The 15247-nt window shown below is 45.8% G+C and overlaps 1 protein-coding gene across 1 annotated transcript in view; it reads left to right on the top strand.

Moving 5' to 3' along the window:
• TP53I11 (tumor protein p53 inducible protein 11) overlaps nt 1-15247 on the top strand; it is a 64854-nt gene that overhangs the window by 41856 nt on the left and 7751 nt on the right. The window contains exons 2-4 of the mRNA XM_044436684.1: nt 2983-3144; nt 12290-12348; nt 14658-14706. Coding sequence (XP_044292619.1) covers nt 3016-3144; nt 12290-12348; nt 14658-14706 — 237 coding nt within the window. The 5' untranslated portion in view covers nt 2983-3015. The remainder of the gene's footprint in view (nt 1-2982; nt 3145-12289; nt 12349-14657; nt 14707-15247) is intronic.

Raw genomic sequence — 15247 nt, 5'->3', positions numbered from 1 at the left:
ATAGAGGAACAATAGAATACGCTGAGCAGCTTTGCCTGAAATTATGAGGTGATACACTCATCTTAGTCATCAGCTCCAATGGACATTGCAGTCAAGAAATGTGAAGAACACTGAGACTTGGAAGGGCAGCAATGAAGGATCTAGAACAGATAATCAAGTGTAAGGAAGTTTCACTGGTGAGCAAGGCCGAGATTATCCACACTACCACATTCCTGATCACTATGAATGGATGTGAAAGCTGGAGAGTGAAGAAAGCTGACAGGAAGAAAACTGATGCATTCAAAACATGAATCTGGAGGAGAGCTTTGTGAATACCCTGGGCTGACAAATGAACAAACAAATTCTAGATCAAGTCAAGCCAGAGCTTCCCCTAGACGCAAAATTAGCAAACTGAGGTTGTCATACATGGAGCACATTATGAGAATGCAAAATTCCTTGGAGAAGACAATCATGCTAGGGAAAGTTGAAGGCAGAAGAAGAAAAGACCAAATATCAGATTCCGTAAAGAAAGCCGCAGCCTTGAATTTCCAAGAGGTGAACAGAGCTGTCATGGATAGGACATTTTGGGCTTTCATTCATAGGGTCTTCATAAGTGGAAGATGACTTGATGGCACAGAACAGCAACAAAAACATACAATCTGACTTTTAGCACCCTCTTCCCATGGAGGCCAGTGCTTCACACACACACGTACCCCCCATTCCTGTTACTGGGCACCTGGGTTACTTGAAAGAAAGGCACTCCTCACATGCCAGTTATCACCCAGTTGTAAATGGAGATATGCATGCTTGTTTGAAAGCCAGTTCCATCAACATTAATAGGACATGCTTCCTATTGGGAGAAAATAGGCTTTTGGACAGGAGTACTAATGTGGAATATTCACTGTTGTTTCACTTACGGATATCTAACATATGTTCTTTCCTGCCCTCCCTCAAAATGCATGATGCCTCTTCTGTTCAACCCCCGCCCCTTGCAATATTTTCACTTCTTCTAGCAGATGGGATGCTAGGTTTAAGGCACATTGGCACAACTCAATAACTTGCCGTTTTAATAGATTCTGGATCCATAAGTCTTCTGACTTTCTACAGCCTAGACAGACCACAAGCTCTCTTCTGACAGCAAAACTCTCCCACCTACTATAACCAGCAAGGTAAAAGGAGACAGAGCAGATGTTTCAGTGGAACATGTGTGAAAAAAGGTTTATGCTGCAATGGCCTTCAATGGCTTTCCTCCTATGGCTGGGTTTGACTTCAGAACCTAAGGAAACTGCAAATACCCCAAATGCTAATCTACTGGGAGAGGAATGATGGGACCCTGGTTAGCGTCAAGGGGTCTCTCATTCTGCGGACCAAAGAACTCTCAGTGGGGCGATCAAGGTAGTGCGGTGGCCATTGGGCGAGGTCCAAGGAGACCCGCTCAAGTCGCCATTTGCACGGTGAAACTTGTGGGGTGAGTTTAGGCTAGTCCAGGGCTCCTCGACCTTTTTGCAAGTTTCGAATATTTCAGCAGTGCCATGGGCCCTCTTGAAAAGAGCTGCTATGGGATGGATTGGGGAGGGGATGGGGGGCAGGGTTCATTTCACAAAACATCCACCAGGCTGGGGAAGGGCAATTAAAAGTTTTCCAGAAGGCAACGTGGTGGGACTCAAAGAAAAGTAGTTTAGCCTAAAGTAAAAGGCAGGAGTGTAGGGTCTGAGCTTTGAAAATATGAAAATACTGTTTTGACCTACACACACACACACACCTCTTACCCATTTCTCTGAAGACTCAGGCTCGGAAATGGTGACATGTCTAAGAAACTGAGTACAAGGCAGAAATGCCAGTTCAGCTATTTTTCCCTTTCAAGCACACATAACCACGCACACTGCAAAGCAATGACGTTGAAGTGCAACTATGTGTGTGCACAGGCACATAAAAAGCGAGCAAGCGAGGGCCAAGGCATAATTTACACTGCATGCAAACAAATGCTCCACTTTATATGTGCATGCAGTCAATCTCTCCACCATACAGGAAGCAGCATCCTCGTTTTCCGTCTCCCCAGGCTACTTCCTGCCATGTTCCTGGACATCAATCCGATGCCGGAGGCTGGCACTTCACTCTGCAGCCTGCGTGGAGAGCAGTGATAATTTTAAACCTCAGCAGAGATTAGTAGCCTGGTGAGCACCAAAGGAGGAGTCCACGGGCACCACGTTGGGAACCCCAAGCTAGTTTCTCTCTTAGTCTAGCATGCCTTACAAAGGTGCTTACAAGAATAAAATCAGAGCAGAGCCATGGATGGTGCTGCAGCTCCTTGGTGGAAGGGCTTGTGACAAAAGTTTGGGTAGCAGAGGGGCATAGTAATTCATCTACTCAGCAAAGTGTTTATGCTCATCAGTTCACCCATTTCTTCTGCAAGCATCATGCTAATGAAACTTTTCTCCTCCTACAAAATGCAAGTTGTGATTTATGGGAATGGGGTGATATAGAAATATTAAGATACAGTAAAAACGTGCGTGGGCCTAACCTTTATTTTTATAGCTTATTCTGGAGCTAGAGAACCTGAAGCTTGATTCTTTGAAGACTTAAGAACCATCCTGGGAGTTTACAATGGAGCAGTGACACCTATTTTGGGCCTGCCATTGTTGTGCTTCTCTTCTGGAAGTTATCCAGGTCTACCTGCAGCCCTTCTGAGAAGAGGTTGATCCTCTGCCAAATTCCCATGCATTCATCCTTAAGGTGCATGAGGAAGTACAGACTCTGTTGCTCAAAAAGAAACTGGAGAGGGGCTTATTGGTTTAATTTTAGGAGCTAATAAATGGCTATTCTTCTTTTTCTGTGTGAGTAACACAGGTGTTACGGGCTGCCATATTTGATTGGGCCGAACGCCACTTTGCATTGAAGAGAAATGATCTTTTCTTCAAAGTGACTCACTTTTTTTCTGGATTTGGCCCTCTTGAAATAATGCATTTTGCTGGTTTATCTAACCTCTAGTCTGTTTCATTTCAGCTCCTGTCCAAGCCAGACTACCTGTGAGTCACCATGGCAACCAAGCAGCCCCCACCTCTGATGAAAAAGCACAGCCAGACAGACCTTGTGAGCCGTCTGAAGACACGGAAGATCCTGGGGGTTGGGGGGGAGGATGACGATGGTGAAGTTCATAGGTCAAAGGTAAAAACAGAGCGCGTCAGTCTTTGGGGTTTGTGAACTCGGCATTAAGGGTAGGAGCTGGGACTGCAACCCACGTTGCTGCTTGGGAAGGGGGATGAAGGACTCAAAGGGTCCAGTCTTGGCATGCTTAGCCCAGTGAACGCAACAAGAATGTGAGGGTCTAGGCTGTATCTTTATTCTGTAGAATAAGGTTGTCAGCAACTGAGAAAATGGCAAAATGACCCAAGCACAAGGCACCGTCTCTTTTTATGCTTTTGTGACTGGAATCTTCAAGAAGCTCTTTCTGATGGATTACATTTGGTCGCATTATAACATTACGCCTGCGTGGAGGCATCCAAGTGCATTACACATTCTGTTGCTTCCGAGTGTTCATCAATTATGGCCGCAGTGCATGCAAGGCGGATGGGGACTGAGGATGGGCCTTAGTTAATTACCCATTAACTGGTGTGTGTGATGCAGCCCAGGTCTTCCTAGCAGTCGCTTTGTACGTGACCAGCCTGCTTTGAGATCCCGTCTGCTGGTCATGTGCTTTCATTCCTTTGTTCTAGGGACTGACTGGTCTGCCTGGGCAATCTGGGCAAACCCCTGTATTTCCCCTGGGGAGAAAAGGAGACCTTTGCGCCCATGCAAATGTGGTGCACCTACGTTGCCTGGACTGTAGTCAGGAGTTAGCAAGAAGGAACCAGATGGACCATGTTAGAAATGCTTGCACTATATGAACAGCTTTATCCATAAAACAAGGCAGAGGTCTGATGTTTCATTCTATCGGAGATGGCAAACCTAGCTTAGAACACAGAAGACACTATCTGGATTAATCCTCAAAGACTAGATCAATCATTTTAGATCGAGATCACCACCTCGTTTCCTTCTGTCTCAGGATGCTGGGGGTGGCAGGAAAGACGGGTGTTGGTGATCTAAAGCTGGGTGGGCAACTTGTGTCAGTGCAGAACTCTGTCTCACTCCAGTTCCCATTATCCCCAGCCACCATGCTAGCTGGGTGCGGATGGTGGGAGTTGGAGTCTAGCATCCACAGGTTCCCTACCCCTGATCTTAAGTGTGTGCCTGTGTGGTTCCTTGGAAATGGCCACTCCCAGGGTGGCTCCATTAGCCGCAGGCTGTGAGCTTTGGAGGAACAGTGGAAAGAATAGGTGCCCCACCTTGAGTTTGATCTTGCAGCTCGGTTTCTCCAGGACCAGTGCAAGGCAAACATCTTGTCCTATCAGCTCCTGTGAGAAGAAAAAAGTCCAGCAGATGATTGCATCCAGCCCTGCAGATGATTAAGCTTATTAATCAAGCAAAGGCTGCTGTTCATTAGGAAAAGGGCAGAGTGATTGCTGAATGTGTGACCGAAGATGAAGGGACATGGTGGGCGGTGAGCGTGGAGCAGCTCTGCAGCCCACGCAGAGCAAAGGGCTAGTCCCTTGTCGTAGGGCAGGAATAGTAGGCAGTGACTGGGCTGCGAGGAAAGCTCCTCTTTTGGGAGACGTTAGCACAGCAAGGATGTGTGCTGGATGCCTTGGATGCCATGATGACTAACCCAGAAGTTCTGAGATGATGGAAGAGATGTTTCAAATGCTTAGGGTGTTGTGAAATGTATCCCTCTCTTTTGGAAAGCTGAGGACTGCACTGAGAGAGGGAGAAGAATCTGAAGACCGGACTCAGGAAGCTGCCTTATACTGCATTCAGCTGAGGGTCACGTGGCCTGCTTTGTTCACACTGGCAGGCAGGGGCTGTGGGAGGTTCCTGGCAGGTCTCCTTCCAGGTCTACTTGGAGGTGCCAGCAACTGAACCTGGGAACGCCTGCGTGCAAAGCAGGGGCTCTCCCATTGAGCCACAGTGCCTCTCTGCTGGAGCAGGGAGAGCAACAGCTGAGGTTAATGGCAGCAAGCAAACAGGGCACATTTAACCACAAAAAATGCGAGAGTGGCACAGGGGTAATGAGGAAGGTGAGACACTGGACCATGTGGACCTCAGTAACAGAGAGGTGTAGGAACGTTTAAGTTCTTTCTTGTACAGTGCTCTGCTTGTCCTAATGGATAGCTTTACTGAATTCAATCTGTGTTCTGGTCAGTCGCACAAGTCTTCTCCCCACATCCACAGGAACAGAGCTGTTGTATATTCAAATTAATTGCAGAATCAAGCGAGTGAGATGTTAGATTCACAGTCGTGGGTGGCTACGGGGGTGGCTGCTTGTAGCTGCTGTTCTCACCTCATTAGAGACATGTCTTTGTAGGTGCAGGAATACCCACAGTTCTGTAAACTGTTTCTTCTCTCTCCAAGGATTCAGCAGCTAGATTTCTTTACACTGTTCCTGCCACCCATTCCTTTTTCATCCATACTGCTGCTATATGCCATTACATCTTCTTCCCTCCGCCCTATGTGCAAAACTCATCTCTTTGCCTGGGAGTTTTACACAATTGTGCTTAACTTGGATGAAAAATGTGCTGCAAAATATAGGATGTCTGCTAAGTGTTGGGCACATGGGCATGCGCACGTGCACACAGAGTACCAGGGTCGGGTAGAATACCATGTTCTTTTGAGCTTTTTGGACCTTGTGTGTTGGGACACAGGGTTTCTTCTCAAAGACTTAACTCTAGGAAGAACTTAAACCAGTTTAATAGTTTTTCATGACATAGTAGGACATTTTTACATAAGGTTCAAGGCATCCTTCCCAAATTACAGTTATTCTGGAGAAGCCATTCCAGTCAAAACTGCAGAGAATCAATATAGATTTATCATGTAGATTCGCTGACAGTTTCTGAAACCCAGGTTGCTTTAAAGTCATAGCTAGCAGCTCTGTCTTCCTCATTCTTCGCTCTTGAGCAGGGAAGGTCAGCTTGTGGACCTCCAGATGTTTTAGTCTACAACTCCCATCAGCCAAATCACCTGGAGGGCCACAAACTGACTGTTCTGCCTTAGGGAAAGTTATTTGAATCGGGACTCTGATTGTAGCAGATTCACATTTTCCCCAGTTTAATGAGTAACCCATTAAAGCAAATGAAGCATATTTTCTTTTTATAGACACTGAAGGAATGAAAAAGGAGTAAAAAGGTAAAGGTTTCCCCTTGACGTTATGTCCAGTCATGCCTGACTCTAGGGGGCGGTGCTCATCTCCATTTCCTAGCCGAGTGAGCCAGCGTTTGTCCGCAGACAGTCTCCGTGGCCATGTGGCCGACAGGACTAAACACAGAAGTGCACGGAACGCTGTTACCTGCCCACCAGAGTGGTACCTTTTGATCTACTTGCTAAAAAGTTTCCTCAGATCCAAGCCAGATGTGCAAAACCCATCCTGTGATATGTAGCATTGCCATGAGAGGCTGTGTAGGCATGGGGAAACATCTCTTTGCAGGGGTTTGCTCATCACCTGGTGCCAGTGCAAGGAGGCTGTGTTCACCTCCCCCTTGCTGGATCATAGACTTTGGAGTACAAGCAGGTGGGACTTCAGTGCAATCATGAAAGTTGCTTTGGATGTCCAACTCCATGTTTCAGTACCTCTAATGCAAAAAGAGAAGCAAAAATGCCTCTCCTTCCTTTCTTTTCCCATGAGAGGGATCTGGTAATTTTGGTACAGTCACATAACCTACCAGAAATCAGTGAGTCCTGGTCTATTCAGAATTCTTTTGCCCTCTCCAGAAGTTGTGGTTCTGGTGTGAGTTTCACTAGAAGCAGAATTCCACCTTATTACTTCTTAGGTTGCTAGAGAGCAAAATTTGCAGCCTTGTAATACCTTAAAGATCAGCACATTTTGTGCTGTTAGGATTTCATAGGCCAGAGCTATGCACTCTGGTAATCGTCTGGCATATCTTGTGTGAATAGAGTAGTCCTGCTGGACCACACGTTCATGTCCAGCTCTCTCAGATTTAAGATTTAAGGGTTGGCAGGAGGACACCGCATCTCCCAAGCTGCATGCACACCTTCTCCATGCATGTTTGTCAGAAGAAAATTTAGATGTGGCCGAACGTAGTTCTATCTGGCTTCAACAGTGCTACTTGGCTTGTTTGTCTACTTAAACTGTTCGCCACTGATCTACAAGGAATGGCACTCAAAATGGCTAACAACAATAAAAGGTAACATTTAAAATAATTATCATTGTGTGCGTGTGTCACAATTAAAACAAGGAAAGAATAAAATAGAACAGCTCAGTGCCAAGACCTGTTTAAATAAAAACAACTTTGCTGGCAAATAATGGTGTTCAAAGGTTGCCACGAACCCTTGTGCACCTGGCAAGCATCTCCCAGGCTTCTTGTAAGTTGCACCCCTGCTCAGTGCAAAGCAGGGCGGAGGCTTCCCAGTTTCACTACTGGCCTTTGCAACCTCTTGTGCGTTCAGGCTGAACAGTCAGCACTGCAAACATGTGTAAAATGCCAGCATGCAGCACATAGCTCTTTGCATTACTGCTCCTTTGAAGCTGGCACAGTGACAAACTCTGGATTTTCCTTTGAAGATTTCTTCTTCATTAACTGGAGTATGAAGATTTAACTGGAGTATGGAGACTCTGAAGTCTACTGAAGAATATTTGAGGAGACCAAAATGCACTTTTCAGGTTTCTGGGTGTATCTTTAAGGAGTGAAGCAACGTGAAGGGTTGGACAAACAGCAGAACAAAAAGCTTTCCTTCCTCTCTTCACTAGCTTAACTTCTGTGCTCACTTTAATTTTATTATTTTATTTTTTGAAAAATGATATGTTTGCTCCTAGGTCTGTTAGGACTTTGGACAAAATCTTTAAGGAAAAAGAAGAAGAATAGAAGGAAATACTAACAGCTTAGAAGCTGCTGATGTTGATTCATCATTGAATGCATGTACTTTACAGGGTCCCAGAGGGAAACATCTAAGGCCAATGTTGCGAGGTTTTTCTTGTTTTTCACTTGAACTATTTACCAAAATATATAGAGCAACTCTTATGGGAAAATTCAAAATAGCAGTTGTCAGAGGAAAACGATAAATAAGTTTTTTCCCAACTCAAAACCCAACTCAAGTTACAAGCAGATTTCCCTTCTTCTCTTCTTCCCCTTCTTCTTTCTCTTCTTCTTCCCCTTCTTCTTCCTGTTGTATTAATGGATTGACGTTTTGGTTATTGAATCCAAGCAGTAGCTTAGCAACTTATTTGTAATAATACATGTTGGGTGACTTTTTGCACTGGTACCTTTCATGCATATTATTTCAGCAGTAGTGATCATAGAAAAACTAATGACTTTTTCTAAAATTTGACTCTACGTGTTGGTAATAATTTGTTGGGTAAAGACAAGAATCAATCCTGGGGGGGGGGGGAATCTTTGCTGCATTGATATAGAAGCTGCAAAAAGTTCTGGAAACAGACAAACAAAACTAGTTACAGTACTCAATGTTATTATATGTTTTTCTGGTACTGTTTCCCCTATCATGCAAACCACAAAGACCATGAACTTTAAAAAAACGTGTAGCCTTCTAGCTTTCAAACAGCTAAATGTGAAAGCAAAAATAGGACGGAAGGGGTCATTTCATTCATTCTGATTTTGAATGTCCCGTGCTGTTTGGGGTCTGACTGGGGAACTGTAGGACATTTTCTGTTTAAAAAGCATGGGATTGCACCCTGAATCCAACAAAACTCTGGGCGCCCGAGAATGAGGGCAGCGCTGCCTTGCTGGCAGGCTGGGGCTTATTTGAGATATCCGGAAAGCACCCTGCAGCACCAGGGTGTCGAGACTCTTTCAGCCAAAGGCCAAGTTCCATTCCAGAGAAGCTTGTGGGCCATTCTTGCCTGGATTGGTGGTCAGGGCCAAAGGCAAAAGAGTGGGGGCCAGAACTATACGTATATTTTCATTTAAAGCTCTGACTCTCAGTAAATAAATGTTAGGTGAAGACAATGGACTGACAAACTGAAACTCAATCCAGGCAAGACTGGAATGTTGTTGGTGGGTGGTTCCTTTGATTAAATGGGGGGGGGGGTGAACAACCTGTTCTAAATGGGGTTGCCCTCCCCCTGAAGGAGCAGGTTCATGGCTTGGGGGTGCTCCATGATCCAGCTTTGTCACAAGGCTCAGGTGGCATCAGTGGCTTGGAGCACCTTCTACCAACTTTGGCTGGTGGCCCAACCGTGCCCCTATCTGATGAGGGAAGGCCTGGCTTCAGCAATCTACACTCTGCTAACCTCTCAATTAGATGACTGCAGTGCACTCTGCATGGACCTACCCTTGAAGATGGTCCAGAAGCTGCAGCTGGTCCACTTGCCTTAGGTGCCTGTATGTTTCTGGTCCCAATTCAAGGTGCTGGTTTCAACCTAATAGCCTCACATGCCTTAGGACCCCAGTACCTGTTGGAGTGCTTCTCCCAGCTAGGATCTGCACAGACACCACACTCAACCCCGGGGCCCTCCTCCCAGTGCCAATTCCAAGGGAAGTGCAGAAGGTGGCAGCAAGAGGGAGGACTTTCTCTGTGATGCCCCCCCCCCATCTACGGAATCATCTCCCCACCGTGGTCGGCAGGTGCAGAATCTGTTTTTGGCACCAGGTCTTTTCTGAAATTTTAAAGACTTACTTGGCCAGCCAGGTCCTTGTGGGGGATCTCCAGGTGTTTCACAGAGTCACTCTTTTGTTATTCCTTGTTATTGTTTGTTTTTATCACGTTTTTAATTTTTTTCTGATTTTCTGATGTTTTAAATTGTGTCTTCTGTTTTATGGACTGTGTGAACTGCCCAGAAAGCTTCAGTTGGGAGGAGGTACAAAAATGAAATTCTTAAAAATAAACAATTCCAGCTTTTAGAAGGGGGTGAGTAGGACATTGTACAAAAGCCAGGAAAGCTCCGAAGACTTGATGGGTGGAGCAAATGAGTGGGGCCAGAGGAAGGAGCGAGGCCATCTGGGCAGCCCCTCACAGCTGGTGGGTCTGCAGAGGGGCTTTACTTGACTGCTGGACCTCCGGCTCTGCACCACTGTGTTACACTGTCACGCACGGAAGCCAAGTTTCTTCATACTCACAACACTGAGAAAGTTCAGCCGCATCAAGGTGGCTTGACTGCCTTGCTCTGACTCTTCTTCCTGTTCCAAGTCCAGCACAGACCACAAATCTGTGCCTGCAACAGCCCGAAGGGTCTCTTCCTGCAGCCGCCAGCAATGCGCCAGCGGAAGCAACCCTAAGCATTCTCTCTCTCTCTCTCTGCCTCAAGCACCTCTGGCCAGCTTGGAGGCTTTTTTGTATCCCTTGCTAAATGCAGGAAATAACAAAGAATGGCACGTGCAAATTGTGATTCTGTACCCAGCTGGCTAGGGTAAGCTGTTAGATGGGCCGGAAACAACCAAGGCTGTTTTAAATTCCCTTTGTTCTCACTTCCTCAGTAAGGGCCTCTTTCTTTCCTGTGACTTGTACTTTCTTTGTTGATCTACCTAGAGAGACAAAAAAAGAAGCAGGGCAGAGAGCTGTTGTTGGGTTCTTTAGTAACCTGATCACCTGCATTTCTGCGGCAGGCTGCAGAATATTTTGCCTTTAAAACTCATTGCTCTTTTTTAAACTCTCTTTTTTCAATGAAGAAAAACATCTGCTCCCTTCTTTTACCCATAGCAAGGACTGAATGGGATGGAGAGAGACACCTTCCAGAGACAACCCCTGCTGCATTCTTTTGAATGCACCTTAAGCCACCTTGTGGATGCCTTGCTGGGCGTAATCCATAACTCACCCTAATATTCTACATTCCCTGGCACTTTCATTCACCGCCTCCCTCCTGTTGCTTCCAAAATCCTGGTCATCGGCACTTCCTTGATGGTTTTGTCAAGGATGCAAGAGAATCTGGCTGTGGACAGGAGGTCCTGCAGCCTTCTGTGGCTTGCCTGTCTTTCTTGATTCATCCGCAGCTGCCTGGTCTCCAGGCTCACTTTGTCTGCCCTGGCTCCATCTCTGACGCAGGCAGCTGCAGCACAAAGCCAAGGGGTAGTGTAGGAAGAGCCATTACTCCTGTGGGAGAGCCACAAGTCGGTGGCAGAGCACATGCTTTGAATGCACACGGTCTGGGTTTCTATCCCTGGAATCTCTGAGTGGGGCTGGAAGGAATCCTGTGCTCCTGCAGCCCGGTGCCCTGCAGAATTTTGGGGCTAGATACCCTGTCTGCCCCAGCTGGCTGGCACAGGGTGACTTGCAGTCAAGCACACCCGGAGGGCTCCACAGCGGGGAATATTGGTGAGGAGAGTAAAAAGGAACAGGTGTAGGAATGCGGAGGCTTCCTTTGTGTCAGCTGTGGGTTTAGACTTTGGGTTGATGTCTAACATGCACTTCTGTAGACCAGTGGTAGGAAATCAGGTCTCCAATATCATTCCACCCCCCATCAGCCACATCTAGCCTGGCCAATGGCCAGGGATTATGGGAGTTGTTGTTCAACAGGCTTTGCTGATCTCCTGATGTATGTAGATGTTTAAATTAAAATTTTATTTTATTCCATTTACAGACTACTTGTCTGCCTACAACAGAACAGTTATTTCAATTTTTGATGCAGTGGCTACTTAAAATTGGTGCGCTACCGTGCCCACGGAGAGTTTTCTGTCTGCAGCCATGTGATCAGCTGAGTGTTAGCATGCTCTGCCTTTTTTGGAGTTTGCAAGAGGATGGTAGTTGCCACATTGTATGGCTGCAGGTGACCCATTCTTCATGCGCTTTTGGATACAATAAACCAAGGTTCCCCAACCTGGCACTTTCCAGCTCTGTTGGACTACAATTTCCAGAATCCCCAGTGATGGCCATGATGTCAACAACTGCTGGAAGTTGTAGTGCAAATGCTTCTGGACAGTGCCAGGATGGGGAAGGATGCAAAATAAATAAAAAAATAAATAATTAAGTAGCTACAGTTTCACTCTGTAATTTCACTCTGTACAGTTTAGCATCTTTGTAGCCTATCTCTGCAAATAAAGAGCAAGGAATATATTGCACCATTGTTCCCTCTGGAGAAACATAGAAACATAAAAACAGAGCGAGTCAGAAGGGGTCTCCCAGGCCATCTAGTCTGACCTCCGGCACCAGCCGGCTCCACTCACAACATGCCCACCATGTGCATGTCCAGCCTCTCTTATCTGGAGAAGCCACGTGTTGCAAGTCTAGGGATTTATGCCCCCCCACCCCTCCCTTCCTGTCAGACAGTGTTTTTGCAGGCTAACTCTTTCCCTCACTCTCTTGTTTTAAATCGCAGATCAGTCAAGTCCTGGGCAATGAAATTAAGTTTGCTGTAAGGGAACCCTTGGGGCTCAGGTAAGTTTCTAGGCAAAGCCTGTTTGCTCAGGCTACCAGACAAGGGTGTTGAGGGACGGCCTGCAGCATTGCTGCTGAAGTTCTGGCCTCTTCCCTTAAGCTGCCTGCTTTTGGTTTCCCATGCATTGTCATCAGTGCCTTTTTTGTGAGAAAAAAGGTGCCGGAACTCATGAAATTATTTACCTTTTGCACATAGTCAGTCACTGTACACACACATACACACATCAGTTCTGTAACGAAACATAACGGTTGCCACCCGCAGTAAGCTCAGCACGCGACCACACGACCAATCACAAGCCGAGCAGCGCCATCACAACCAGCGTGGACAAAGTGCGCATGTACCGGATTCGACACACAAGCAGCCTACATGCACCGTTTTAATGATTTTGCCGCTGACCTGCTACGCTCGACAGGGCGATTCAAATCCACATGGACCAAACATCAAATTTTCAAAAGTTACTTTTAAACTTGGAAAATCCATCAAAAAATGGTGCCGGAACTCTGTTCCGGTGTGTTCTATGACAAAAAAAGCACTGATTGTCGTTAATGGTGACTTTAAGACTGGACTGGGGAGGTTTTCCAGCTCCGTGGAGCATACCTGACACATGCCTCCCTAGCTTGTGGCAACCCAGGAGCTCCACTTGGCAACCACAACTTGCATGGACAGTGTGCGAGGAGGGTGGCATGTCCTGATGCAGGGCATGCAGGTGGCCCGTCATTTTTGGTGCATGCTTGCACTTCGCCAGGGCTGCGCTGGGTCTTATGCCTGTGGATGTCTCAAGCTCTTGCCTTAATTAATAAGTGGGCTTCCTGTTTTAGAGTGCTTAAAGCAAAGAGAGATTGCAAGGAGCTCTGAAAGGATCTCCACAGACTGGGAGAACGGGCATCAAAATGGCAAATGTGCTTCAGAGTGAGCAAGTGTAAAGCAGTACATGTTGTGGAAAAAAATCCCAACTTCAAATAGATGCTGGTAGGATCTGAGCTAGGAGTGACTGACTCAGAAGAAGATCTTGGAGTTTGATCAAAAGACCAGTGGCAACTCAGTGTTTGCTTGTTTATTTATTTATTTGTTTACAGATTTATAGACCTCCTATAACTGACAAAAGACCTTCCTAGGCAGCTTACAACATATTAAACACACACACCACCACCAACAAATTAAAACCTATTAAAACACATAAAATACGTACAAGATTAAAAACATTCATAGCAGTATGAGTCTGCGGTGAAAATGCAAACTCCGTCTTCACTATAAGTAGGAAAGGAATCAAATATATAGCTGAGACAAATATACGCTTATACAAATATATGGTGCAGCCAGACTTGCAATACTGTGCACCGCGCTCATCACCACACTTAAAAATGGATAGTGTAGAGCTGGGGAAAACATAGCGAAGTGCAATTAAACTGTTAAATAGAGAAATGGTGAACTGTGGTTAACTCGCAAGGTAGGGATGAGCAAGAACCATGGTACCATCTTCGATAGTAGGGAAGATCCACCAGGCTCATTAGCCAGAGACGAGGAGGCTTTTTGCTCCTGGTTGCACTGAAACAACTTTCAGACGAACGAATTATGATTCCTTTGGATTTCTCAAAACTGAGATTTTCTGTGAGTCTGCACCACGGAAAATGTTCTAAGACACAATTGCAGAAGTTGGAGGCCCAGAAATCTCATTAAGCCGATTGGCTAAATAAATTAAGCGCAACTCGCACTCCTGTCGTTGGAACTGGCTCTGAGTGACTTACGAAACACCGGCAATGCAAACCAAGCTGTGCAGACCAAAGGATGGGGGAAATGCCCTATTCCTCAGGTTCCATGTAGGGGGGCAGAAGGGTGGGTAATGGCTGGGAGCTGCACCTCACAAGCAGCATCCTAGACGTCTTAGGAAGTGGCAAATTACAAAGCAGCACCCTTGGTTTGGCTTTGATTTTTACGATGATGTCATTATAGCCATTTCCTTTCAAAATAGATCCACCAGATGGTAATGCTTTACTAGCGGACCTCATGAGACACTGTGAAGCTGAATGTAGTCTTATTTATAATCTAATTTTCACTTATGAATTGATTTCCTGAAGAACTTCACTGCTAATTGCTGTGGTCCTTCAGTGATGGGCAGCACATCCACATATAAATAGTCTATAAGGTCCGCCTTTCCCAGTCAACAGGGCTTGCTCTACTGGCCTTCCTTGTAGCTCCAGGAGCTATTCAAAGCAGTCCCTTTTTATGCAAAGCTGGCTTGGGGAGATGTCATCTTCAGAGTTCTCATTATTCAATTGAAACATTACTTGTTTTCCATTTTATCTTGCAGGGTCTGGCAGTTTGTGTCGGCCATCATTTTTTCTGGGGTCGCCATAATGGTAAGTGAGCAAAACATTCCCACACAGGACTTGAGTCCTGAGGTTGGAGCATGTGTTCCTCCACAGCCTTTCTTAGTAGCATGTCCTCAAATTCCCTTTTCCTTTCTCCTCTCTTTTTCACTGCTGAATGCAGCAGCTGTTTCCACTCACTTTGTTTTACTTAAAATTATTTTTAGACTGTCTTCAAGGATCTAAAACGCTAAAAGTAGATGCAATAAAATCAATAAGAACATTGCATTTACCAATAAAATCAATAAAAACAGAAGTTACAAATAAAACAAGGAACCCTGATGTTATGTAAACGCCAGCAAGGATAGGTGGGGCCTCAAAACTTTTCTGAAGACCTTTGCAGAAGGAATCTGGTAAAATCTGATTGCAGAGGAAGGGGTCACCACTGAGGGGACTCTTCTTTATTCATCAGCCTAACCATACTTGGAGAAGGGTAAAGGCCCCTGTTGATGACCTCAGAGCATGGGCAGACCGTTATAGGAAAGGTTGCTTGGACCCAAACCATGTCCAATTTTAAAGGTTAAAGCTAGCA

This window comes from Varanus komodoensis, unplaced genomic scaffold (genome assembly GCF_004798865.1).
Source record: "Varanus komodoensis strain SLA01 unplaced genomic scaffold, ASM479886v1 scaffold3, whole genome shotgun sequence".
NCBI lineage: Eukaryota > Metazoa > Chordata > Lepidosauria > Squamata > Varanidae > Varanus > Varanus komodoensis.
This window is presented reverse-complemented; position numbering and strand designations above follow the sequence as displayed.